The 25,900-nt window shown below is 61.0% G+C and overlaps 3 protein-coding genes across 5 annotated transcripts; 1 reads left to right on the forward strand and 2 right to left on the reverse strand.

Moving 5' to 3' along the window:
* Positions 1-426: 426 nt before the first annotated feature.
* On the forward strand, positions 427-19,302 carry GABBR1 (gamma-aminobutyric acid type B receptor subunit 1). Of its 2 annotated transcripts, XM_030006695.1 has the most exons (23): positions 428-471; positions 4,403-4,478; positions 4,577-4,780; positions 5,722-5,910; positions 6,505-6,522; positions 7,850-8,010; positions 9,892-10,026; positions 11,253-11,423; positions 11,725-11,826; positions 12,145-12,210; positions 12,744-12,935; positions 13,026-13,268; positions 13,514-13,577; positions 15,033-15,110; positions 15,223-15,373; positions 15,750-15,882; positions 16,141-16,257; positions 16,332-16,439; positions 16,769-16,862; positions 17,085-17,212; positions 17,306-17,434; positions 17,667-17,810; positions 18,025-19,302. In XM_030006695.1, exons 2-23 carry the CDS (start codon positions 4,403-4,405, stop codon positions 18,274-18,276), a joined length of 2,955 nt encoding a protein of 984 aa, XP_029862555.1. In that variant the 5' UTR covers positions 428-471; the 3' UTR covers positions 18,277-19,302. The 2 variants fall into 2 exon arrangements, with proteins under 2 accessions (XP_029862556.1, XP_029862555.1); XM_030006696.2 differs by lacking the exon at positions 11,253-11,423 and having other exon boundaries at positions 427-471.
* Positions 19,303-20,081: 779 nt separating this feature from the next.
* LOC115338212 (RING finger protein 225-like) lies at positions 20,082-21,812 on the reverse strand. Of its 2 annotated transcripts, none has more exons than XM_030006700.1 (2): positions 21,284-21,812; positions 20,082-20,939 (listed from the first exon to the last, which is right to left on the reverse strand). In XM_030006700.1, exon 2 carries the CDS (start codon positions 20,915-20,917, stop codon positions 20,330-20,332), a length of 588 nt encoding a protein of 195 aa, XP_029862560.1. In that variant the 5' UTR covers positions 20,918-20,939; positions 21,284-21,812; the 3' UTR covers positions 20,082-20,329. The 2 variants fall into 2 exon arrangements, with proteins under 2 accessions (XP_029862560.1, XP_029862559.1); XM_030006699.1 differs by having other exon boundaries at positions 21,251-21,812.
* A 67-nt stretch (positions 21,813-21,879) lies between these two features.
* Positions 21,880-25,138, reverse strand: RPS5 (ribosomal protein S5). The gene is made up of 6 exons (XM_030006697.2): positions 25,029-25,138; positions 22,833-22,938; positions 22,529-22,738; positions 22,306-22,434; positions 22,094-22,192; positions 21,880-21,987 (listed from the first exon to the last, which is right to left on the reverse strand). Exons 2-6 carry the CDS (start codon positions 22,935-22,937, stop codon positions 21,919-21,921), a joined length of 612 nt encoding a protein of 203 aa, XP_029862557.1. The 5' UTR covers position 22,938; positions 25,029-25,138; the 3' UTR covers positions 21,880-21,918.
* Between the last annotated feature and the right edge of the window lie 762 nt (positions 25,139-25,900).

The raw sequence follows: 25,900 nt of genomic DNA on the forward strand, positions 1-25,900 counted from the left end.
GGTCCCTCCCGCGGGCAGCCCCGGCCCCAGCGCCCATCCCCGTGGCGCCGCGCCGCATCCCCCCCCCCCCCAATTCCTGAGACCGGTCGTGCCCCCCCCCCCCCCCCATCTCGTCTGTCTGTCCATCCGAGCCCCCCCCCCCCCCCCCCGGATTTTTTCCCATCCCTCCATCACCGGGAGTTTCCCATCCTCCATCCGGAGCATCTCCATCTTCATCCTCCCCCCCCCGAGCTCGTGTCGTCCCCCCCCAGCTCCGTGATCCCCCCCCCGAGCTCCGTGACCCCCCCCGAGCTCCCTGTCCTCCCGCCGAGCTCCGTGACACCCCCCCAAGCTCCGTGTCCCCCCCACCCCCGTGTCCCCCCCCACATCGCTACCCCCCCATCCCATTTCACCTCCCCCCCCCCAGTTTCAGCCCCCCCCCCCAGGCTCCTCCTCTGTGCCCCCCCCCCCCGCGGACAAGCCCAGGCCAAGGTAAGACACCACCAACACTTCCCCCCCCCAAAAAAAAAAAATAGGGGGTGCCCCCTTTTTTTGGGTGGGGTGGGCCACGCTGTAGCGGGGGGGTTGGGAAGAGGTGGGGGGGTGGGGAGAGGTGGGGGGGTAGGGAGGGGCACTGCCCCCCCCCTTTTGTGGCCAGGGGAGGGTGGGGTTAACACCCCCCCCTTGTTTTCACGCAGGGGTTGCACCCCAATAATGCCCCCCCCTTAAAACTGCACCCCCCCTCAGAGCCCTCCCCCAACCTGGCATGCTCGGACCCCCCCCATCCTGGGACCCCTGCCCCCCCCCCATCTTGGCACCCCTCTGCCCCCCCCCGCTCCCCCCATCCTGAGACCCCTGTTGCCCCCCCAATTCCCCCCCCCAAGACCCTGACAGCCCCCCCCCCCCCAGCCTGGGCCCTGGCACCCCCAAACCCCCCCCCCCCCCCCAAAATGGGATCCCTATTCCCCCCCACACACACTGGGACACCTCCCCCCTCATCCCGGACGCCCCCCCCAAATCCTGGGACCCCCCCCCCCAATGCTGGGACCCCCCCCATCCTTGGCGAGGGGAAATTTGGGGTGCTGGGGGGGCCCCCCTTTGCCAAGGGTGGGGAGCACCCAGCACCTCCACCCCCAACCCCCCAGCTGGGGTCCCATGGGTGCCCCCCCCCCCAGTAGTGCCACCCGGGGGGGGCAATATGGAGCGGGGGGGGGGGGCCGGGGGGGGCCACGCCTGCATCCTACGAGCTCAGCAGTAACCAAGCAACTGCCTTAGCACCTCTAATTAGCCCTGATTAGTGCCCGGGTTAATTGCCCCAAGGCCTGGCTGTGCTTGGGGGGGGACGGGGAGGGGACAGAAGCTTGGGGGGGGGGGGGGAGTCCCTGTCATCCTGTCCGGCCCCCCCAAACCACCCCCCAGGCCAGGATCGGGCCCACCCTGCGCCAGCTGGGAAATTCTTCAACCCATTAAATAATTATTTATTAATTTTTTAAAATTTTAAAAATCATGGGGAAAAAAAGAAAGAAAATAAATTTTTTAAAAAAAATTTTTGAAAAGAATTTAAAAATTCAAAATAAATTTAAACCAATTCTAAAATAAATATAAATTATTTATCTGGGACGTGGGTGAACACAGCCCGGGGCAGGGGGTGGGGGCTGAGGGGGCTGTACCGGCTGTTTGCACACTCGCGTCCCCCCGCAACGTGCGTGTGTAAGCGGGGTGTAGTCTGCATTGTGCGTGCTCAAGAGGGGTGTAGGTTGCACCGTGTGTGTAAGCAGGGTGTAGGTTGCACCGTGAGTGTCCAAGCAAGGTGTAGGTTGCACCGTGAGCGTGCAAGCCGGGTGTAGGTTGCATTGTGCGTGTGTAAGCCGGGTGTAAGTCGCACCGTGGGTGTGTCAGCAAGGTGTAGTTTGCACTGTGCGTGCATAGAAAGGGGATAACGTGTGTGCACCTGGCACTGTGCGTGTGGAAGCAGGATGTACTTTTGCACTGTGAGTGTGCAAACGGGATGTAGGTTGCACTGTGAGTGTGCAAGCAGGGTGCAGGTTGCACTGCACGTGTGTGGACGGCTGTAGCTCACTCCCTGTGTGTGCGAACAGGGGTGTAGTTTGCACTGTGAGTGTGCAAATGGGGTGTAGCTTGCACAATGCGTGTGTGAACGGCTGTAGCTCGCTCCCCGAGTGTGCGAAGGGGTGTAGCTCATGCTGTGCGTGTGTAAACGGGGTGTAGTTTGCCCTCTGTGTGTGCAAACAGGGTGTAGTTTCCACAGCGTATGTGTGAACGGCTGTAGTTCATGCCCTGTGTGTGCAAATGGCTGTAACTAGCACTGTGAGTGCCTAAACAAGGTGTAGCTTGCGCTGTGTGTGCAAGCGGGGTGTAGATTGCACTCTGAGTGTGTAAGCAGGGAGTAGGTTGCACTGTGGGTGTGTAGATGGGGTATAGGTTGCACAGCATGTGTGTGAATGGCTGTAGTTTGTGCCCTGTGTGTGCAAACGGGTGTAACTACCCCACGAGCATGTAAGCAAGGTGTAGTTTGCACTGTGTGTGTGCAACTAAGGTGTAGGTTGCACTGTGCGTGCATAGAAGAGGACAAAGTGTGTGCATCTTGCGCTGTGAGTGTGCAAATGGGGTGTAGGTTGTGCTGTGAGTGTGCAAACAGGGTGTAGCTTCCACAGCACATATGTGAATGGCTGTAACTTGCACCTTGTGTGTGCCAACAGGTGTAGCTAGCACTATAAGTGTGTAAGCAGGGTGTAGTTTGCACTGGGAGTGTGCAAGCAGGGTGTAGGTTGTACTGTGAGTGTGTAAGCAGGGTGTAGGTTGCACTGTGGGTGTGTTAATGGGTTGTAGCTTGCACAGCGCATGTGAACGACTGTAGCTTGCTCCCTGAGTGTGCAAACAGGTGTAGCTCATGCTGTGCTTGTGTAAGCAGGGTGTAGTTTGCCCTCTGTGTGTGCAAACGGGGTGTAGCTTGCACAGCACATGCGTGAATGGCTGTAGCTTGCACCCTGTGTGTGCAAACGGGTGTAACTACACCGTGAGCCTGTAAGCAAGGTGTAGTTTGCACTGTGAGTGTGCAAGCGGGGTGTAGATTGCACTGTGAGTGTGTAAGCAGGGTGTAGTTTGCACTCCCTGTGTGCAAACAGGGTGTAGCTTGCATAGCACATGTGTGAATGGCTGTAGCTTGCACCCCGTGTGTGCAAATGGGTGTAACTACACCATGAGCATGTAAGCAGGGTATAGATTGCACTGTGAGTGTGCAAGCGGGGTGTAGATTGCACTGTGTGTAAGCAGGGTGTAGGATGCACTGTGGGTGTGTTAATGGGTTGTAGCTTGCACAGCCCACGTGAACAGCTGTAGCTTGCTCCCTGAGTGTGCAAACAGGTGTAGCTCATGCTGTGCTTGTGTAAGCAGGGTGTAGTTTGCCCTGTCTGTGCAAATGGGGCGTAGCTTGCACAGCACATGTGTGAATGGCTGTAGTTTGTGCCGTGTGTGTGCAAATGGGTGTAACTACACCGTGAGCATGTAAGCAAGGTGTAGTTTGCACTGTGAGTGTGCAAGCAGGGTGCAGATTGCACTGAGTGTGTAAGCAGGGTGTAGGTTGCACTATGCATGTGCAAACAGTGTATGTTCCACCGTGCGTGTGCAATCAAGGTGTAGGTTGTGTTGTGAGCGTGCAAGCTGGGTGTAGGTTGCGCTGTGCGTAAGGTGGGTGTAGGTTGCACCGTGCGTGTGCAAGCAGGGTGTAAATTGCACGGATGTCTATAGGAGAGGACTTATAAGTACATATAGGTGACGGGCTGTGTGCTGGGTGTGCGCATGTGGGGGTATATTCTATAGGGGATCAGCACGTGTGTGTGCATCCACCTGGGGGTACTCTATAGGGGACACTGGGCTTGTGTGTGCACACAGCGGGCCGTGCTCTATAGGGAGTGACGTGTTTATGTGTGTGCGTGTACGCGCAGTGGGGCGTGCTCTATAGGGGATGTGGGGCATAATCTATGGGGAATGTAATCTAGGGGGGATGAAATCGATAGGGTGTACCCTATAGGAGATGTACTCTATATAGGGGCTGCAGGGCACATGGGACAGAGTCTACAAGGTATGTACTCTATAGGGGATGTACTCTATAGGGGATGTAGGGCATGTGGGGCATAATCTATAGGGGATGTACTCTATAGGGGATGCAGGGCATGCAGGATATACCCTATAGGGGATGTACTCTATGGGGGATTCAGGGCATGTGCACGCTGGGAGCATATTCCATAGGGTGTCCATCCATCGATCCACCCGGCACAGATCCTGCCCCCCTCCGCCCCGGTAAGGCGAGGTTTGGGGCTGCCTGGTGCAGGCAGGAGTTGGGGGGCCCCCCCACGTCTGTCCGTCCCCCCCCATAAGTGTGGGGCTGTCGCCGTCCCTATAGATGCTGCTGCTGCTGCTGCTGTCGGCGCTGAGCGTGGAGCCCAACCGGGCGGCCATCCACGTGAACCTCACCGAAGGTACATGACACACGTGTGTGCGAGCGCACGAAGACATGCGTGTGACACCTGCCCCCCCCCCCCGCAACTGGCGTGACCCCCCCCCCCCCCATCCCCAGGCTGCCAGATCATCCACCCGCCGCGGGACGGGGGGATCCGCTACCGGGGGCTGACCCCCGAGGAGGTGCAGAGCGTTCGCTTCCTCCCCTTCGACTACGAGATCGAGTACGTCTGCCGGCCCGACCGCGAGATCGTGGGGCCCAAGGTGCGCAAGTGCCAGCGCGACGGCACCTGGACCGCCATGGGCCACCCCAGCCGCTGCCGTGAGTGTCGCCATCCCCATTGCCGTTACCGTCACCCTCACCCTTGTGATCACCATCCTCATCACTGTCACTATTGCCATCACCGTTACCATCCCCATCGTCATCCCCATCCGTGTTAACATCCCCATCACCATTGTGTTCTCTGTCGCCATCACGATCCCTGTCACCATCACCGTCACCATCCCCATCATCTTCACCGTCACCATCACCATCATGATCACTGTTAGCATCACCAGTTGCTATCACCGTTACCATCGTGATCACCATTAGCATCACCAATCCCCATCAGCATTACCATGACCATCACCATCAGCATGTCCATCACCGTGACCATGACCTTCACCATGACCATCACCGTTAGAATTGACATACCATCACCATCTCCATCATCTTCGCCATCACCATCATGATCACTGTTAGCATCACCATAACCAGTTACCATCACCGTTACCATCGTGATCACCTTTAGCATCACCAATCCCCATCACCATCAGCATCTCCATCACTGTTACCATGCCCTCCACCATGACCATCACCGTTAGCATCAACATACCATCCCCATCACCACCACCATGCCCATCATCTTCACCATCGCCATCATGGTCACTGTTAGCATCACCATCACCAGTTACCATCACCGTTACCATCGTGATCACCATTAGCATCACCAATCCCCATCACCATTCCCATGACTGTCACCATCAGCATCTCCACCACCGTTACCGTGACCTTCACTATGACCATTACCGTGACCATCACCATTAGCATCGACATACCATCACCATCAGCATCCCCATTACCATCACCGTGACCATCACCATCATCACCACCTTTACCATCCCCAGAGGTTCCAACCAGCACCCACTGCGTTGGTAGGGCTTACCCTGGGAAGGGTATGGAATTGACGCCCCCCCCCCCCACCCTTTGCACCCCCTAACCAGTGAGGACCTGCCCCAAAATGCACCTGAGCCTGGAGAACGGGCAAGCGGTGGCGCGGGCGATGGAACGGGTGCCGGTGGAGGGGACGTGGACCGAGTACAGCTGCAATCCCGGGTTCCGCCTGGTAGGCAGCGCCCGCAGTAACTGCACCAAGTTGGGTCGTTGGAGCACCCCCAAACCCATCTGCGAGCGTGAGTGGGGTCCCCGAGGGGTGGGAGGGGGGTGGATGGAGGGGGGGGGGTCTGTGGGGTTGGAGGGGTGTCTGGGGTGGAGGGGTTGGGTTTTCATGGGGTGTCTGTAGGGTTGGGGGGTTCCTCTTCAGGTTCCCATTGGGTGTCTCTGGGGTTGGGGGGTCCCTGGGGTGGGGGTTCAGGACCCCATGGGGTGTCTGTGGGGTTGGGGGGGTGTCTGGGGTGGGGGCGGTGGGTTTTCATGGGGTGTCTGTGCGGTTAGAGGGGTTCTGTTCAGGTGTCTGTGGGGTGTCTCTGGGAGTTGGGGGTGTCTAGGGTGGGGGTTCAGGTCTCCATTGGTATCTCTGGGGTTGGGGGATTCCTTGGGTGGGAGGGTCCCTGGGGTGGGGGTTCAGGTCCCTATGGAGTGTCTGTGGGGTTGGGGGCGTCCCTGGGGTGGGGGATCAAGTCCTCATGGGGTGTCTCTGGTGGGGGGGTCCCTGGGGTGGGATTTCAGGCCCCCATGGGGGTCCCTGGGGTTGGGGGTGTCTGAGTGCCAGCCCCCATGATGGAGCGGGGGGGGGTCCTCTGTGTGACTCAGTTTCCCCCCCGCAGTCCGTCGCCCTATCTCAGGTGAGTACGTCCCCGTGTCCCCCCCATATCCGTTCGTCCCCCCCCCCCCCCCGCACCCAGCTGGGCCTGTCCTCAGCACCCCCAGCTGGGTGTGGGGCTGTGGGGGCACCCCGGGTCCCCCCAGTTCTGCCCTGGGGGGTGGGCCCCCCCCCCGGGACCCCCTCATCCAGCCCCACATAGCTTCATGGCGCTGAAGCCCTCTTCCTCCACCCCCCCATCGCCCCTCCTCCTCCTCCTCCTCCTCTTCCTCCCAGCCTTCCTCGCTCCCTCCCCTCTCCCTCCCCCCCTCCTCCTCCTCCTCCTCCCAGCCTTCCTCCCTCCTCCCCCCCCAGCCCTCCCCATCACCCTCCCACCCCCATCCCTCCCTCCCTCCCACCGCATGTGTCCCCCCCCCCTTCTCCCGCATCCCTCCCTCCCTTGCCTTCCTCCCCTCCTGCCAGCCCCCCCAGCCCTCCCCAGCGCTCCGCTCCAGCCCTCGCTCTCAATCCCTTCCTCCCCATCCCTCTATTTTCCGCTCCCCATCCCTCTATTTCCCATCCCCATCCCCCTATTTTCCAACCCCCATCCCCCCCCCGTCTTTTCCCATCTCCATCCCTCCATATTCTCCGCCCCAAATCCCTCCGTCTTCTCCGCTCTCCATCCCGCCGTGTTTTCCGCTCCCCAGCCCTCCCTCTTCTCCGATCTCCATCTTTCTGCTCCCCATCCCTCTATTTTTTTCCCCGTCCCCATCCCTCTTATTCTCCATCCCCATCCCTCCACCTCTCCACTCCCCATCCCTCTTATTTTCCTCTCCCCATCCCGTTATTTTCCATCCTTCTATTTTCCAACCCCATCCCTCTTATTTTCCCATCTCCATCCCTCTTATTTTCTGCTCCCTGTCCTGTTATTTTCCATCCCCATCCCTCCATCTTTCCTCTCCCCATCCTGTTATTTTCCTCTCCCCATCCCGCTTTTTTCCTCTCCCCATCCCGTTATTTTCCATCCTCGTCCCTCTTATTTTCCTGTCTCCATCCCTCCACCTCTCCGCTCTCCATCCCTCTATCTCCCCTCCCCATCCCTCCTCCCCGCGACTCCCCATTTCCCCTCCCCACCTCATTACCATTCCAACCTCACCTCCGGAGCCCGGTGACATCAACCACCCCCCCCCTCCCCTACCACCACCCGCCGCCGCCACCAAATCCCTCTTACGCCATGGCCAACCGAATCCCCGCTATCCATACGTCTTGACCCCCGGGAATGGCGGGTCCCTTGGTGTCACCCAAGCCACCTCGTTGGCTTTTGGTGGTGCTCAGCGTCTCGCTGGTGTCGCGCCCGTCGGTGGGTACAGGCAAGAAGGCAGTACACGTCGGGGCGCTCTTCCCCATGAGCGGGGGGTGGCCGGGGGGCCAGGCCTGCCTCCCCGCCGTCCGAATGGCCTTGGAGGACATCAACAGTCGGAGGGACATCTTGCCCGATTACGAGTTGCGGCTCATCCATCATGACAGTAAAGTGAGAAGAGGGGATTTGGGGAGGGGGGGGGTGGGATGGGGTGGGGGGTGGGTGGGTGGTGGAGATGGGGATGGGGATGGTGGTGGAGACGATGATGATGATGATGATGGTGGGGATGGGTGGTGGGATGGGGCGGGGGGGGTTGGTGATGAGCGGTGGGGATGGGGCAGGGGGACACCAAGAGGTGGTGGGGTGGGGAGATGGTGAGGGGTGACATGGATGGGGTAGGGGGACACCAAAAAAGGGTGGGGATGGGGATGGGGTAGGAAGATACCAAGGGGTGGTGGGGATGGTAATGGGTGCTGGGGATGGGGCAGGGGGGACGGTGATGGGGTGGTGGGGATGGCGATGGGGCAGGGGGGGACACCCAAGGGGTGCTGGGGATGGGGTAGGGGGGGGACACCCAAGAGGTGCTGGGATGGGGCGGGAGGGTGATGATGGGTGGTGGGATGGGGCAGGGGGTGGTGAGAAGTGGTGGGGATGGGGCAGGGGGACAGCGAGGGGTGGCAGAGATGGGGCAGGGTGGTAGGGATGGGGCAGGGATATGGGGCAGGGATATAGGGCAGGGGCACGGGGGGGTGGCAGGGATGGGGCAGATATATGGGGCAGGGTGGCAAGGATGGGGGCAGGTATATAGGGCAGGGGCAGAAGGGTTACGGCAAGGAGGGGGGGACGACATAAATATATAGGGCAGGGGGGGTCCAGGCAGAGGCCAGGAGGCATCGTGGGTATATAGGGCACCGGTGGGGGGCAGGGGATGTGCTGGGGGGGGGGGTGCTGACGCAGAGCCTGGGGGAGTGCTGAGGGTTTGGGGGCTGTGGGGCGCAGAGGGCATGTTTGGGGGGGGTACAGGTCTGGGTTGGGGTGCAGAGTGCGTCTGGGGGGGGATGTTGGGGGGCAGAGGGCGATGGGGGGGTGGGAGGGGCTGGGGGGGGCACTGGGGTAGGCTGGGGGGTGCTGGGGGGGGGGACACACTGCATAGGGGTGGTTATGGGGCCAGGGCAGGGGGTGTGGGGAGGATGAGGAGGGCAGAGGCAGCGTGGGCAGCTCAAGGTGAAGGCAGGGGCAGGCGGGGGGGGGGGCTGTGCAGAGGCAGGGGCTTTTGGGGGGCAGGCAGGGAGGGGACCCAGGTGCCCGGCCTCGGTATGTGGGTGGGGGGGACCTTGACCCCAACCTTGCCCCCCCCCGCCACCCCATGCCCCCCCCATCCATCCTGCCCCCCTCCTCCTGACCCTGCACCCTCCCACGTCCGTCTGTCCTGCGCCCCTCTGTCCTCTTCCTCCCTTCAGCCTCTGCCCCCCCAACCCATCACCCCCCCATCCACCCCCCCCCCCATCTCATGCCCCCCCCCAAATCCCCCCCCAGCTGCCTGTCCCGTACCCCAACAAGCGCCGCTCCTCTACCTTTCTCTGTCCTGCATCCCCCCCATCTGTCCCATTCTCCCACTGCCCCCCCCCCAAAAAAACCCCTCCTCCCCCCCCCCCCTTTACTGGTACTGCCTGGTTGCCACGGCAACGGATGCTGCTGGGTCTGCCACTGGGTTGCCATGGCAACGGTGCCTGGCTCCTTTTCCGGACCATTCGTGCCCTGAATTATTCATAGACCCCAAGAAAGAACAGGGCATGGCTGGGGGGGGGGCAGGGGCAGGCATCCCCCCCCCGCCCCATTTCCCCGCACGCCTGGCTCCTCTAAGCTGATGGATCAAACCACGGATGCCCGGACGCCTGGGTCCCCCTTGAAGGGTCTTTGGGATGGAGCTGGGGGGCAACCAGTGGGTTATACTGGGAGAAGGTGGGCTGGGGGGGGGGGGGGGGGGGTTTGTCCCAGCAGCCGCTCCCCTTGTCCCCAACCCCCTTGTGTGTGTCGTCCCCCCCCCCGCAGTGTGACCCCGGCCAGGCCACCAAGTACCTCTACGAGCTTCTCTACAACGACCCCATCAAGATCATCCTCATGCCCGGTTGTAGCAGCGTCTCCACGCTGGTGGCCGAGGCCGCCCGGATGTGGAACCTCATCGTGGTGAGGAACCACCTCCTCGTCCCCGGGGATGTCCCCAAGGCCACGGGGGTCCTGCGGGGAGGGGGACGGGGCGGGAGCTGAGGGACCCCCACCCCTTCACCCGTGCCTGCTGTTCAGACCCTACTTGGGCATGCTGGGTTGGGTGGAGAACCAAGGCGGGGATGGAGGTGGCACAGCCGTACTTGGAGAGCTGTCGCCTGTTGGGGTGTACCGGGATGGGGTGTTGGCGTTGGGTTGGGTCTCGGTGTCCGCGTGGGGGTTGGAGGGGGTTGTGGTGGGGTGGGGCGTGCCTGGAAGCAGCGGGGGTGTGCGGTGAAACGGTGGGGGCGGTGGGGAATGGACGGCTGTAGCTACGGTTGTTGCTGGGGGTGTGGCTGCTGCCGCTGCTGCGGCTGTGTCCTGCCATGGCTATGGGCAAATACGGGTGTTGCTGCGTGGGCAATGGTTGCTACGCGTGTGACTGTCGCTTTCAGGTTGTTGCTACGTGTCTGGTTGTTGCTACCTGTGTGGTTGTTGCTGTTTGCTGCTGTTGCTTTCAGGTTGTTGCTGCGTGTCGTGTGTGGCTGTTGCTCTCAGGTTGTTGCTCCGTGGGCGGCTGTTGCTTTCAGGTTGTTGCTACGTGTGTGGTTGTTGCTGCCTGTGCAGTTGTTGCTCCGTGTGCGGCTGCTGCTTTCAGGTTGCTGCTACATGTGCGACTGTTGCTAAGTGTGCGGTGGTTGCTTTCAGATTGTTGCTACTTGTGCGGCTGTTGTGTTCAAGTTGTTGCTACATGTGCAGTTGTTGCTACGTGTGTGGTTGTGCTTCCAGGTTGCTGCTACATCTGCAGTTGTTGCTACCTGTGTAGCTGTTCCTTTCAGGTTGTTGCTACCTGTGTGGTTGTTGCTCTCAGGTTGTTCCTACATGTGTGGTTGTTGCTCTCACGTTGTTCCTACCTCTGTGGCTGTTGCTACATCTGTAGCTGTGCCTACACGGTTGTTGCCGGGCATACGGGTGTTTTGACGCACACTGATGTTGCAGCGCGTCCGGCTGTAGCTACGTGCTCGGCTGTTGCCGGTGGTCCGCGGTTTGTACCCACACTCGCTGTGATTCCTGCCATCAGCACCCGTACAGCCACCCGCGGTCCACTCGAGCGGTTGACGATGGGCTATGGGCAGCTGTAGCGGTGTCGGGGGCAGGGGAGCGACGACTGTTGGGAGCTGACACAGCCCCCCCCCCGAACCTTACAGCTTTCCTACGGCTCCAGCTCCCCCGCCCTCTCCAACCGCCAGCGCTTCCCCACCTTCTTCCGCACCCACCCCTCGGCCACCCTGCACAACCCCACCCGCGTCCAGCTCTTCAAGAAGTGGGGCTGGACCAAGATCGCCACCATCCAGCAGACCACGGAGGTCTTCACCTCGGTACGCACGCCGGCAACCTCCCACCCCCACCTCTGCCCGCTGCTGCCTCCCCCCAAAACTCTGCCCCGCAGCCTCTCAGCCCCCATCCCGGAGCCGGTGACATCCAGGTCCGTGCTCAGTCCCCTCCTGCGGTGCATAACGCTGACCCCCGGCAAGCAACCCACCTCCCAACCCCTGCTTGGTGCCCCCCAACCCCGCCATCCACCCCGGACTCACTCTGCACTCTCTTTCCCCTCCGCCCCCCCCCTCCCTGCCTGCCCCTCCTGCCTGCTCCCCACCCCTCCTGCCCGCCCGCCACCAGACCCTCGATGACCTGGACCAGCGGGTGAAGGAAGCCGGTTTGGAGATCACCTTCCGCCAGAGCTTCTTCTCCGACCCCGCCGCGCCCGTGCGCAACCTCAAGGTGAGTCCGCCTTGCCCGTGCCCAGGTCCTCGTCCCCACCAAGTCCTGCCCCACGGCACCCACAACCATCGGGGTGCAGATGGAGCCATGTCTTGCACCCCAAAGGGAGCAGAGACACCCCGAGATGCCCAAGCATCCAGGTCAACGATGCATCTCCTCCAGCCAGGAGATGGGTAGCAATGCCCATGACCTGGCTGTGCCAATGCCAAGGTTCTGGTCCTCCTCAGCACCCCTATGCAAAGTTATGCAAATGAGGCTGGGTGGATTTGACCCTCTAGGAGCAGAAGTCCCACCCCAGGGTGACTTGTCTCCCCGCAGCGCCAGGACGCCCGTATCATTGTGGGGCTCTTCTATGAGACGGAGGCGCGTAAGGTCTTCTGCGAGGTGAGGAGGGGAAAGGGGGGATGTGGTGTGGGTGGGCACCGTGGGGGGCATGTGGGAGGATGGGACCATGGGTGCCGTGCAGTAGAGAAGGGTGGGTGGACATCAGGTGGGCGTGGGGCAGTTGGGAGAGTGGGGAGATGGATGGTGGGATGGAGCGAAGGGTGGTGGGACGTGTGGGTCAGTGGGCAGAAAGGTGTTGGGATGTGTGGGTGGGTGTGAGTGTGGTAGGACTGATGGATGGGTGGATGGGCAGGCAGGTGGGATGGTGGGAAGGGAAATGGTTAAGTGGAGGCACAGGGTGAAGAGTGGATGGACAGAGGTCCAGCTGGATGGACAAGACATGGGCAGGTGGGATGGTGGGAAGGTTGAGCAGAGGCATGGGGTGAAGAGTGGATGGACAGAGGTCCAGCTGGATGGACAGGATGAGGAGAAGGGTGCTAGATGAGTGAAGGGTGACTGGATGGGATGCGGTGAAGAGTGACAGAGGGAAGGATGGGGTCAAGGGTAAGGCCACTGCTCCTTGGCCCACACAGGTCTACAAGGAGAAGCTATATGGCAAGAAGTACGTCTGGTTCCTCATTGGCTGGTACGCCGACAACTGGTTCCGCATCAAGGATCCGGCCATCAACTGCACCGAGGCGGAGATGGCCGAGGCCGTGGAAGGTCACGTCACCACCGAGATCGTCATGCTCAACCCTGAGAACACCCGCAGCATCTCCAACATGGTATGGGGAGGATGAGGGGACACATGACACTCCCAGGGGGTCCACTCCATCCCACCCATCACATCACCGCTGTCTTTTTTCTCATCCCAGACGTCCCAGGAGTTCATTGAGAAGCTGCAGAAGAGGCTGGGCAAGAACCCTGAGGAGACAGGTGGCTTTCAGGAGGCACCTCTGGCCTACGATGCCATCTGGGCGCTGGCCCTGGCCCTCAACAAGACCTCGGCAGAGCTGGTCAAGAAGGGGTTGCGCCTGGAGGACTTCAACTACAACAACAAGAACATCACCGATGAGATCTACCGGGCCCTCAACTCCTCTGCCTTTGAGGGTGTCTCGGTGCGTTGCCCACACCTGAGCCCCTGCCAGTCCCCGGTGTGTCGTCTTCTCCTCAATAAGGTCTCCCATGTCCCCAACCCCTCCACCTTCAAGGTGGTGGTGAAGGTGCCTTGAAGGCATCCGTCAAGGGTGTCCCCGTGAGCTGCCCCAAAACTCCCACAGAAAACGTTCTCCCAACAACCCTCTGGGGACGTGGTCCTGCCACCTGACAGGTCCCCGACACCCATCTCCATCCCACCCCACAGGGACACGTTGTCTTTGATGCCAGTGGCTCCCGCATGGCCTGGACACTCATTGAGCAGCTGCAAGGTGAGTGAGCACAGGCAGCAGCCATATCAGGGCGGCACCGTCACCGTATTGCACGTGGTGACCACCACCGAGCATCCCGCAACACCCCTTCACGCACAACAGCCGCAGCTTGGCGTTGTGGCCACGTTGTCTGCACAACAGCAGCACACAACGACCCCAAGACGCACGCCGCCACAAGTCCTACCGCTGCACAACCTCTCAAGGGGTGGCAACACACATGGGACAACCCCCTTCTCCACACCCTTTTGGCCACGTGTCCAACAGGACATGTGTCCTCACCAACACACAGCTGCTCTTGCATGTGGCGGAAGGAGGTGCAGAGGTGGAGGAGGTTTGGGGGACAAGCAAGGAGCTTGGGACAAGAAAGTCATCAAGAGTAGTCAGCATGGATTTACCAAGGAGAAGTCACGCTTGACCAACTTGACCACCTTCTGCTGGCTTGGTAGATGAGGGGAGAGCAGTGGACGTTGTCTACCTTGGCTTCAGGAAGGCTTTCTACAGTGTCCCAGAACATCCTCATAGAGAAGCTGATGAAGTCTGGGCTGGATGAGCAGACAGCAGGGTGGACTGAAAACTGGCTAAACAGCCAGGTCCAGGGGGTGGGGATCAGCAGCAGAAAGTCCAGTTGGAGGCCAGTGCACCCCAGGGGTCCATACTGGGTCCAGTCCTGTTCAACATCTTCATCAATGATCTGGATGATGGGGCAGGGAGTACCTTCAGCCAGTTTGTTGATGACACCAAACTGGGAGGAGGGGCTGAGATGCCAGAGGGTCGTGCTGTCATCCAGAAGGACTTTGATGGGCTGGAGAAGTGGGCTGAGAGGAACCTCATGAGATTCAACAAGGGGAAGTGCTCCAGGACCATCTCCAGGCACTAGGACAGGCTGGGGGTCAACCAGCTTTGCAGAGAAGGCCCTGGGGGTCCTGGTGGACACCAAGTTGACCATGAGTCAGCGACATGGCCTTGGTGGCCAACGGTGTCCTGGGCTGCATCAGGAGGAGTGGTGGAGCAGGTCGAGGAGGTGATCTTTCCCCTCTGCTCAGCACTGGTGAGGTCACCCCTGGAGAGATGGGCCAGCACTGGGCTCCCCAGTACAAAAGAGCTACTGGAGAGCATCCAGCAAAGGCCCATGAAGATGATGAAGGACTGGAGCACAGGAGGCTCCAGCTGAGCATCAGGACCCACTTTTTATGGTGCAGGTGACCAAGCACTGGCAGAAGTTGCCCAGATTGGTGGTGGAGTGTCCACCCTTGGAGACATCCAAACGCTACACAGACGTGGTCATGGACAACGGGCTCTGGGTGGTCCTACTTGAGCAGGGGGTTGGAACAGATGACGCCCAGAGGTCCCTTCCAACCCCCAACCAGTCTGTGATCCTGTGGGGGTGTGCACAAACGCTGGAGGGGTGTCGCTCCTCCTTCCCTCCAACCTGACCCATCTCTGCTGCCCTTGCAGGAGGTGTCTACAAGAAGATTGGCTACTACGACAGCACCAAGGACAATCTGTCCTGGTACAACAATGACAAGTGGATTGGTGAGCAGCGCCGCATGTGGGCTGTGAGCAGGGGGTGGGTGTCCCCGCCACGGGGAAGAGTTGGGAAGACACCCCCCCTCCATCCTCCCTAATTGTGCCATGGGCTCTGCAGGAGGTGCCCCTCCAGCTGACTACACCAAGGTCATCACCACCTTCCGATTCCTGTCCCAGAAGCTCTTCATCTCCGTCTCGGTGCTGGCCTCATTGGGCATCCTCCTGGCCATCATCTGCCTGGCCTTCAACATCTACAATGGGCATGTCCGGTCAGTGATCCCCCCCCGTTTTCCTGGTATTTGGGGAAATATTGCACCTTTCCTTTTCCATAGCTGCTAAAAGAAATCTCAGCAGCGTGTGGTTAGCAACACCCAGAGGGGAAAAAAAGAGATTATATGCTCCCATGTCCTCCTACACAAGATGACAGTGACAAAACATTGTTGTTAGTAGATATCCCAGTTGCCCGTCTCACTGCGTAGGAGCTACGGGTGCTATCAAGGGTCTGGCTGTAGCACGTGGTTTCCTGTTATCTCACTTCATGTCCTCATTTCTCGCATCCCGTTGGGTTAGCTGAACGTCATACACCACCGATAGCTGAGCACGGTGGCCGGGTGACACACCATCTCCTCAACAACCCCCTCCCAGGTACATCCAGAACTCACAGCCATACCTGAACAACATGACGGCTGTGGGCTGCACGCTGGCGCTCGCTGCCGTCTTCCCCCTGGGACTCGACGGGTACCACATCGGGCCGGGGCTTTTCCCTTTCGTCTGTCAGGTATGGGGCTGGTGGGGTGTTGCGGGGGGGGGGGGTACAGGCAGAGTGGGGACAACCAGAGGATGGGGACCGCCGGAGGAGGAACAGTTGGAGGTACAGCCAGGGGAACAGTTGGGAGTAGAGCTGTGGACTTCCAAAGGAGTGGGTGAAGGGAGGTCTATGGGAGGGGGGGTTACACTCCACGGGGGTGCAGCGAAGGTGGGTACAGCTGGACGGGGAGGTACAACCATCTTTTCCCAACCCACGTACCCTCCTCAGGCCCGGCTGTGGCTCCTCGGGCTGGGGTTCAGCCTGGCGTATGGCAGCATGTTCACCAAGATCTGGTGGGTCCACACTGTCTTCACCAAGAAGGAGGAGAAGAAGGAGAAGAGGAAGGTGAGGGGTGACCCAGTGGGGGGGGGAGGGGAGGGCATGGGGTCTTAGTGACACTGTTTTGTCCCCACACCCAGACCCTGGAGCCTTGGAAGCTGTATGCCACCGTGGGGCTGCTTGTGGGGCTGGACGTGGTCACGCTGATCATCTGGCAAATCGTGGACCCCCTGCACCGCACCATCGAGGTGGGGGCACTTCTCACGGCAGGGGTGGGCTGTTCTCAATGTTGGGGGGATGCTTGTGGTGCTAAGGGGATACTCATGGTGTTTGGGTGCTGCTGAGGAGATGCTCTTGACATTGAGGGGATGCTCAAGGTGTTGGGCTGCTGCTAGGGGAGATGCTTACGGCCTTGGGGTGCTGCTGGGGGGATGCTCATGGTGTTGAGGGGGTGTTACCATGTCAGGGGGCTGCTCACGGCATTGGGGTGCTGCTGGGGGGAGCCCACAGCAAAGGCTTCCCCCCATATACCCTCACACCGCATCTCCCACCCTGTCTCTCACCCCGTCACCCCCAGGAGTTCACCAAGGAGGAGCCCAAGACGGACACGGACGTCTCCATCCTGCCCCAGCTGGAGCATTGCAGCTCCACCAAGATGAACACGTGGCTCGGTGGGCATGGGGGGGGCTTAGGGGGGTGGGAAACGGGCAGGGCTGAGGGTGTGGGTGGGACTGGGGAGGTACAGGCAGGACTGGGGGGGACAGGCAAGGTTGGGGGTACGAGCAGGGCTGGGGACACGGCGCATTGTAGAGAGCCAAGGGGAGACCCAGGCACCCACAGGGGCCAGGTGGGGGGGTCCCTGTTTGACCACCCATGGTTCCCCCCCCGCCCAGGGATATTTTATGGCTTCAAGGGGTTGCTGCTGCTGCTGGGCATCTTTCTGGCGTATGAGACTAAGAGCGTGTCCACGGAGAAGATCAATGACCACCGAGCAGTGGGCATGGCAATCTACAACGTGGCGGTAAGCCGGGGTGGCTGTCCTGTCCCGTCCCCCCCCATCTTCACCCCACATCCCATACAGTGATTCCCAAAAACATCGCCTTCCTCCCCACAGGTCCTCTGCCTCATCACGGCACCCGTCACCATGATCCTCAGCAGCCAACAGGACGCGGCCTTCGCCTTCGCCTCGTTGGCTGTCGTCTTCTCCTCCTACATCACCTTGGTTGTCCTCTTCGTCCCCAAGGTGCTGGTGGGGAAAGGGATAGCGGGGTGCGGGTGTTTCTTCTGGGGAGGGGAGGAACAGTCGTCCTACAGCCTCCCTTGCAGGGTCAAGGTGTTGCTTCTGCAAACATGGAGGGTTCTTCCCCAGTAGGGTCACGGAATTGGCGATGACAGTCGGCAGGGGACGTGGGACAACCGGGTGGGGGTGTTGCCTTGAGGAGGGGGACAACTTTGACAACTGGGGACCATTGCAGATGCGACGTCTCATCACCCGAGGTGAGTGGCAGTCGGAGCAGCAGGACACCATGAAGACGGGCTCATCCACCAACAACAATGAGGAGGAGAAATCCCGACTGTTGGAGAAGGAGAACCGGGAGCTGGAGAAAATCATTGCCGAGGTGGGTGGGTGGGGGGAAACCCCTAAATGTGGTTCGGGGGTGGACACCCCATAGAGGTGGGTTGTAGCTTCGAGGGGTTGCTACCCATGCCAAGAGGGGTAGACCAGCTTTGGGGCTGCAACAGGGGTGACATGGGACACAGGTCCCAACACTGATAAGGGTCAGTGAGGTGGTATCTGACACCCCCCCCCCCCCCAAATTTGTCACCCGGCAGAAAGAGGAACGTGTATCAGAGCTCCGCCAGCAGCTCCAGGACCGCCAGCAGCTCCGGTCCCGCCGACGGTCATCCAACCCTTCCCGTGAGGCTGACAACCATTTCTCTCCGGGGTTGAGCGCCGCCCCGGCCCCCCCGGCCCCCTTCTACCAGCCCAACCTCCCCCTGGTCCGCTGCCTGGTCTCAGAACAAGCCGACAAGCTCGGCCGGGGCAACTGTGACGGTAGCCGCGTCCATCTCCTCTATAAGTGACTCCCACGGGTGTCAGGGCTAGAGCAGAGGGGCGGTGCTATTTGCCGAGGGGTGGAGCTAAGTGGGGTGGGGTCAGTGGGTGGGGCTAGGCAGGGAGGGCAGAGCCTCTGCCTTATTATTGATTTTTTTTAAATGTATCTCTTTGTCTTAACCTGGGGGACTACGGCTCTGGCCGGGTCCCCCCCCTCGCCCAGAGCTCTGGGTGTCACCCGCCCTCCGACTGTTGTCAGTCAGAAAACTATGGGGTGGGGGGGAGAAGGGTGGTTCTTAATTAAGGGGGAGGGGGCAGAGTGCGTGAAGGCTGACTTAACAACATCGAAAGCTCCCCCCCCCCCCCAAAACTCCCCTACAGCTGCCCCATCTCCCCTACAGTCGTCCCACCTCCCTCTCCACTCTAGCCATAGCACAGTCAGACAGTCCCACTGACTTGTCCTACTCCACCCTGTCCCTGCTACACCTCCACGACATCCCCTCCATCCCCCCGCGCTGTTGCGCACAACTGGAGCTCGGCTCCCGGTGTAGCAAACAACCGCCCTGTTAAACCCCCCCTGTAACAGTGTTATTGTAGCCCAGTGTCGATACAGGCGATGTGGGGACACAGGAGCAGGCCCAGGGATGCAGGCGGTTGTATCGCAAGTGGCAATTCCTGTAGTTTAATGTCAGGCTGTAGTGTACAACTGCGTCTAGTTAAGTCTAGTCAGACTGTAGTGCACAACTTGTACGTACAATCAAATTGTATTGCACATTGGGATCGGTTACTGTAACGCACGGTCCGGCTGTAGCCGATGGCTGGTTTGGGATCAGTTGTTGGTACAAACGGATTCATTTTTTATGCTGTATCTTCTGACTGTAGCTCACAACCAGCTGCCGTGAGGTGTGAGCACAGTCGGAGAGTCTGTGGCTGGGGCTGTATGTTTGAGTGCGGCGTTAGGTCGGGTCCTGTACGCGCAGACTGTTGTATCCGGGGTCTGGTTTCTCATATGTACAGTCGCACTTTAGTGGACAACCGGACCCTGCTTCTTCTCACGTGTCTGTTGTGGTGTTTAACCATGAAAGGGGAACTACACCGTACCCCAGCCGCTGGGGTTGCGTCCCTCCCCAGACCAGGGGTACCCCAGTACAGCCAGAGAGTTGTAGCCAGCTCACAGGCATCCTACGGCAGTTCGGCTGTTTTGGAGCGACAGCGAGCCCAAGGAAAAGATCTGGTTGTTCATGGATCTGATCCTGGATCCAGGCTGTCCAGCACCAGGTACAACCACCCTGGCTGCTTCAGGGTGACAGTGTTCACAGCCGCACACAACAGCGCAACCACCTGCACGTCCTTGCTTTGACATCAACCCCAAAAAATCCAGGTGGGAGTCCCTGCCCCCCACTCCCATTTGGCTGGAGTACCAGGTCCAACCCCCCCCCCCACACCCCCAAAACACACACCAGCACGGAACACCGTCCCTACCCCGTGCCACCGGTACCAGGGAACGATACCGATAGCGGCTAGGGATGGTGGTGCCCGTGCCAAGCACTGTCGGAGGGTGGAAAGGGGAAGGGAACAACCAGCTGGAAGAGGGGGAGGAAATAAGACACCGTCACCCTTAATCACCCCCCAAGCCCCCATATATCAGGAACACAGGCATCCCAGCCACGGGGATCCCCATTCCTCTCCCTCTGCTTAACCAAAATTGGTGATTTACAGCCCAAAAATCCAGCCTGCAACCACAGGATCCAGGTGTCCTGACTCAGGGAGGGGCAAGGGGGGAGACTGCCCTTGGGATCAGGATTGGAAAAGAAGCACCGGGACACAGTCGGCATCCAGGAAAACAACCCGTTTAATACAGGGGAGACAGGGCTGGTCCTGTGGCCCCCCCCCCAGCAAAATCCTGACTCCAAGGTGGGTGCCCCCCCCCCAGAGCCACACATGGGCAGCGGCATGAGCTCAGAGTCCACAGGGGAACAGGGACTCGTCCCTGGGGGGGGGGGGGTCCGTGGGCCACCAAGACAACGTGGGGGTCCACGACATAGAAAGGGGGGGCTCTGCCGTGGGATGGGGGGGGCCCTCTTAATATGGGGGCCAGCCCAGCTCTCCCCAGGTGCTGTTTGTCACTGGCCCTCCCTCACTGCATGCCACGGGCTGGAGGAAGAAGAGGAAGACTCCGCAGAGCACCAAACCCCCTCCCACCACCAAGGCCACCATCAAAGCCACCGCTCGGTACAGAGACCACCGACCAGAGATCCAGGGCCAGCCCCGGTTGGGGGGAGCGGGGGGCTCGGGTCGCCCCAATTCCAGGCTGAGGGTCACAGTGGGGACCTGGTCGGCGGGTTTGGGGTGCCCGGGGGGGACGTAGAGCAGCCCCTTAGGACGGCTGAAGCGGACGGAGCCGGTGGGGCCAGGGGGTAGGAGAGCCAGGAGATCGGCACGGGTGGGCAAAGCCGGGGGTCCGCGGCAGCGGGGCAACGCCGTGGGGCGGCGGCAGATGGGGCAGAGCAAGGTGGGGGCGGCGGGGGCCACCACGGTGACCCTGGCCAGGCATTCGAGGCAGAAGGTGTGACCGCACCCCAACACCTTGGGCACCTTGAAGAGACGATCGTAGGGGGCAAAGCAGATGACGCAATCCAGGGAGGGGACCCCCTCGGTGTCCTCGGCCATGGCGGTGGCTGCGGCGATGTCCCTGGCAGGCAGAAAAAGCGAGACGGTGTTTACCCAGCAGCAATAAGGGCAGCGTGGGGTTGGGGACACCAAATCTATGGGGTACCCAAGCCAAACTGCCCCCAAACCAACATGCCCCCCCCACCCTGGGGTGCCAAGAACACCCCTTGGAGACACCAACTCCCCACACACTCCAAGGAACCACCCCCCCAAAAAAATGTTTTGGGGGTCCAACCTTCAAGGTGGAGGTACCAGCACTCCCACCCGCTCCCAGCTGAGCCAGCACCCCCCATTTAGGGGGGCTCAAGCTCAGTTGTTCCCCCCGCTCCTCACCTGCACCCCAAGGTGCCAGCAGTAGGAGCTCACCAAGGGGCCACTCGGCTCCGGGCGCAGCCGACGGTGCCGGGATCGAAGAGGACGTCCGCCACCGTCACACCCACCACGGTGCCCTGCCCTGCCCGCGTGAGTCGGGACAACACGGGGAGGGACCGTCCCTTGCCACCCCCTCTCTCCCCGTCTCCACATTTGGCAAGCACCCCCAAACCCCACGCCAGCCTTGGCGGGGGTCCCAGGCCACCAAGGAGCCAGTTCTCAAGGCAGATCCCGTTCTACCCCCTGCTGCCAACGGGGAGGTGCCGGATCCATATCCGTCCTGGCTCTACTTATCCCAATCCTTTCTTCCGCCTTCTGCCCCTCACCGGTACAAGGTGCTGCTCCCCCTCCCACCCCCCAACGGGGAAAAAACGGGTGCAAAAAGGAGGGGATGACAAGCAGGGGAGCACCCCAACTTTTCCCAGGAGGAAGGAATGAGGCAGGTCTGGGGACATGGAGGGGGACAAGCAGCACACGGAGCCACACCCCTGCCCACTACCCACATCGAGGACCCCCCCTCAAAGCACCCAAATCCAACAGCATCTGTTGTGTCCCCCCCCCGCCAGCCCCACAGCACAGGGAGGATGGAGTTAAGGACACAAAGCAAGTGAATTTTATTGGGTGGCTTTTTAACGGTTGGACTTGGCCACACGCTCCAGCTCGTCCTTCTTCTTGATGGCGTAGGAGTTGGAAGAGCCCTGCGGGGAGTGAGATGGGTGTAAGTCAGTTTTTGGCGGGGAGTCCGTTGTGTCCCCAACTCGTGAGAGCAGGTGACAGCGGTGACGGCTCCATCCCCCTCCTCACCTTGGCGGCGTTGATGAGTTCGTCGGCCAAGCACTCGGCGATGGTTTTGATGTTACGGAAAGCAGCTTCACGGGCTCCAGTGCAGAGCAGCCAGATGGCCTGGGGTGAGGGGGACAGAAAAAGGGACGTTGGGGGACAGAAAAAGGACATCGGGGACATAAGGACAGGGGGGTAGCAGCCCCTCGGGGTTTAGGGATGAAGAGGAGAGGTACCTGGTTGACACGGCGCAGGGGGGACACGTCCACAGCCTGTCTACGGACTGTACCGGCACGGCCGATACGGGTTGAGTCCTCACGGGGTCCGGAGTTAATGATGGCGTTAACCAGGACTTGCAGGGGGTTCTGTCGGAGGACAGGCAGGGAGAGAAATGAGCCCCCCCATGCCCAAAACCACCCCCCCCAGCACCCAAAAACACCCCCCTAGTCCCCTTCTCACCTCCCCAGTAAGCAGATGGATGATCTCAAAGGCATGCTTAACGATGCGCACGGTCATTAACTTCTTGCCGTTGTTCCGGCCGTGCATCATCATGGAATTGGTGAGTCGCTCAACAATGGGACATTGGGCTTTACGAAAACGCTTGGCTGCGTAGCGCCCGGCGCTGTGGGGCAGGTACTTGGCGTATTTTTCCTTCACGGCAATGTAATCCTGGTGGGATATGATGTCAGACTCCTCCCAGCCACCGGAAGGATGCAGGAATCCCCATTACACCCCTCCTTGTCGTCCCCCCACCAAAATATACCTGGAGGGAGATATCATTGATCTGCACATCATCGGTGCTCCATTTGCCAAAGAGTTTGATGTCGGGCGTCTCGGTGACGGCGGGTGCCGTCTCCCAGTCGGTCATGCTGCAGACAGAACAGGATGGGGGTCAGGAGAGATGCTTGTCACCCCCGAACCCCGTAATTGGGGGGGGGTCTAGATCAAACCCCTTTAATTAAAAGGAAAAAGCAAGTGCCTACAGGTCCCAGTAAGGCTAAACACCCTTCCCAGTATAAACTAGGAAGGCTCTTGGAGCACCTTATAGGCAGGGGGTCCCCCAGAACTCTTCACAGGGCACTGGGTACCACCCACGCACACCCAGACACCGTACACCCTGCATGGGGTGTTCAAGCACCCAGGGGTAGGGTGTCTACACAGAGAATGGGAGGGTCCCTCAACCTCCCAGAAGCAGCAAGGTGACCCAGAGGTGTCCCCAAGCCCCAGACATGACACAGGGGTGCTGTCCCCCCAGGTTGTGTGTTTGTGACCCCTCAAGTCCCCCCCACCCCCCCGAGTCGGGACGGCGTGCATCATGGGGTAACAGAGGGGCATGGAGCAAGCCCGGTGTGTCACAGGGCTGCACAACACACGCAGAGGGGTGTCCCCGTCAATGAGGGACCCCCGAGGGTCTCGTGTTTGTGGGCGTTACAGTGTACGTGAGGAATGGGGTTGGTACTGGGACAATCACACGGTCCCAGTATTACTGGTGAGCGCAAAAAACAGCTACATGGGGCAGAGGGAAACCCTGATCCCCTGGACACCCCATGCTCCTCCAAACCACCCCCAAAACAGCCCCCCCTCAACTACCTACCCCAGGAAGTTCACCAACCTCCTTTAAGACACTCCCCTCCAGCTCATTCCCACAGTAGAAGGCCCCCCCAAGCCCCCCTACCCTACGGAAGGCCCCCCCAAAAAAGGCACAGCCATCTCCTCCCCCCTTAAGAGCCCCCCCACTCCTACTTCAGGGCCCTTCCCAAGTCCTACCTCAACCAATCCCCCAGGGCTGACGCCCCAACTCCTACCTCAGAGCCCTACACCCAGACCCGAGCGGCCTCACCAATGAGGCCTGAGCCCCCCAACTCCTACCTCAGAGCCTCACACACAGGCCTGAGCCCCCCCCCACAGGCCTGGGACCCCCAGCTCCCACCTCAGAGCCTCACACACAGGTCTGAGACCCACCAATTCCTACCTGAGCACCCCCCCACAGGCCTGAGACCCCCAACTCCCACCTTAAGGCCCCTCACACAGGCCTGAGACCCCCCCCAACTCCTCCCTCAAGGCCCCCCACAGGCCTGAGACCCCCCCAACTGCTACCTCAGAGCCTCACACACAGGCTTGAGACCCCCCAACTCCTACCTGAGCCCCACACACAGGCCTGGGACCCCCAACTCCAACCTCAGAGCCTCACACACAGGCCTGGGACCCCCCCCAATTCCTACCTGGGCACCCCCACACAAGCCTGAGCACCCCAACTGCTACCTCAGATCCCCCTAACTCCTACCAGAGCCCACACACACAGGCCTGAGCACCCCAACTCCTACCTGAGCTCCCCAACTCCCACCTCAGAGCCTCACACACAGGTCTGAGACACCCCAACACCTACCTGAGCACCCACACACAGGCCTGAGCCCCCCCACTGCTACCTCAGACCCCCCTAACTCCTACCAGAGCCCCCCCCCCCCCAGGCCTGAGACCCCCAACTCCTACCTGAGCCCTGCCCCCGAGGCCTGGGACCCCCAACTCCCACCTCAGAGCCTCACACACAGGCCTGAGACCCCCCCAACTCCTATCTGAGCCCCCACACACAGGCCTGAGACCCTCAAATGTTACCTCAGAGCCCCACACACAGGGCTGAGACCCCCCAACTCCTATCTGAACCCCCACACACAGGCCTGAGACCCTCAAATGTTACCTCAGAGCCCCACACACAGGCCTGAGACCCCCCAACTCCTATCTGAGCCCCCACACACAGGCCTGAGACCCTCAAATGTTACCTCAGAGCCCTACACACAGGCCCGAGACCCCCGACTCCTCCCTCAGAGCCTCCCCATCCCCAGGCCTCGGCCTCAAAAGGCCTCACAGCCCCACACACAGCCCCCACGGGCCTCCCCCAGCCCCTCCCGAGCCCCATTCCCCCCCTCCAGGCCCGAGGAACCCCCGGACGCGCCGCACTCACATGGCGGCGGCTCCGGGGAAGAAAAAGGGCCCCGACGGGGTCTCCCGGCCTCTTATCCAGGGGCGGGCGGGCACTTCCGGCCGCGCATGCGCAAAGCCCCCTCCGCGCGGCCCTCGCGCTTCCGCCCGTTCTGCCCTCACCTTGGCAACGCTCTTTGCGCATGCGCGCAAAGAAGGGCCCACCCCCCCGGCTCTAGCGCAAGCGCAGAGGGCGCTGGTGAAGCCGGAGCGGCCATGATTGTTGAGGGCGTCTGCCCAAACGCCGCCATGTGGTCGGTGGAGGGTAGTTCCCTGTAGGGCGGGCAGAGACACGCGGGGGGGGAACAGAGAGTCCTCCCGGGGCGGGGGAACGGATTCTCATGGGTGGGCATGGAAAGGGACCCCAGGACCCGCTCCGACCCCCACCCCGCCGCTCCCCGCCCCGAGATTGGCGAGGCCGCCTCCCACCCACCAATCACGGCTCGGAGCGCTCCTGACGTCACCGGGTGCCAGGCAGATCCCGGCCCCGCGGGATGCGAGAAACGAAACCGAAAGGGCTGGAGGCGGTGGCGGGGGGGGGGCGGGGATAGGGGACCCCCCGGCACCCCGTAACGCCCTGGGGACCCCCCCCCACGGGGTAGCCCAGGCCTCAGACCCCCCCCGCCCCCCCCTCAGGGCCCGAGACCCCCCCCCCCCCCCCGCTCCGCCTGTGTCCCCCCAGCCCGGGGACCCCCCCCCGCAGCCCCAGGACCCCCCCACACTCCTTGGGCCTCGCTCTTGTCCCCTGTGTCCTCCCCCAGCCCGGGATCCTGGTGTCCTGCCCCCCCCCCCCCCCCCCCCAAGGGGAGAACCCCGGTGTCCCGTGGCCCTGGGGGGGGGGGGGTGGTGGTGAAA

The sequence above is a fragment of the Aquila chrysaetos genome, unplaced genomic scaffold (assembly GCF_900496995.4).
Source record: "Aquila chrysaetos chrysaetos unplaced genomic scaffold, bAquChr1.4, whole genome shotgun sequence".
Classification (NCBI taxonomy): domain Eukaryota; kingdom Metazoa; phylum Chordata; class Aves; order Accipitriformes; family Accipitridae; genus Aquila; species Aquila chrysaetos.

What these genes read in the sequence shown, in the direction of transcription:
- RPS5 (XM_030006697.2), bottom strand. Translation starts at nt 22,937, where the DNA reads ATGACCGACTGGGAGACGGCACCCGCCGTCACCGAGACGCCCGACATC. An exon ending in CCCTGCGCCGTGTCAACCAG is followed by an intron (nt 22,193 to 22,305) that starts GTACCTCTCCTC and finishes CCCTCACCCCAG; the next exon opens with GCCATCTGGCTGCTCTGCAC. An exon ending in AACTCATCAACGCCGCCAAG is followed by an intron (nt 21,988 to 22,093) that starts GTGAGGAGGGGG and finishes CACTCCCCGCAG; the next exon opens with GGCTCTTCCAACTCCTACGC.
- GABBR1 (XM_030006695.1), top strand. Translation starts at nt 4,403, where the DNA reads ATGCTGCTGCTGCTGCTGCTGTCGGCGCTGAGCGTGGAGCCCAACCGG. An exon ending in CTGCCTTTGAGGGTGTCTCG is followed by an intron (nt 13,269 to 13,513) that starts GTGCGTTGCCCA and finishes CCCACCCCACAG; the next exon opens with GGACACGTTGTCTTTGATGC. An exon ending in CCCTGCACCGCACCATCGAG is followed by an intron (nt 16,440 to 16,768) that starts GTGGGGGCACTT and finishes CGTCACCCCCAG; the next exon opens with GAGTTCACCAAGGAGGAGCC.
- LOC115338212 (XM_030006700.1), bottom strand. Translation starts at nt 20,917, where the DNA reads ATGGCCGAGGACACCGAGGGGGTCCCCTCCCTGGATTGCGTCATCTGC.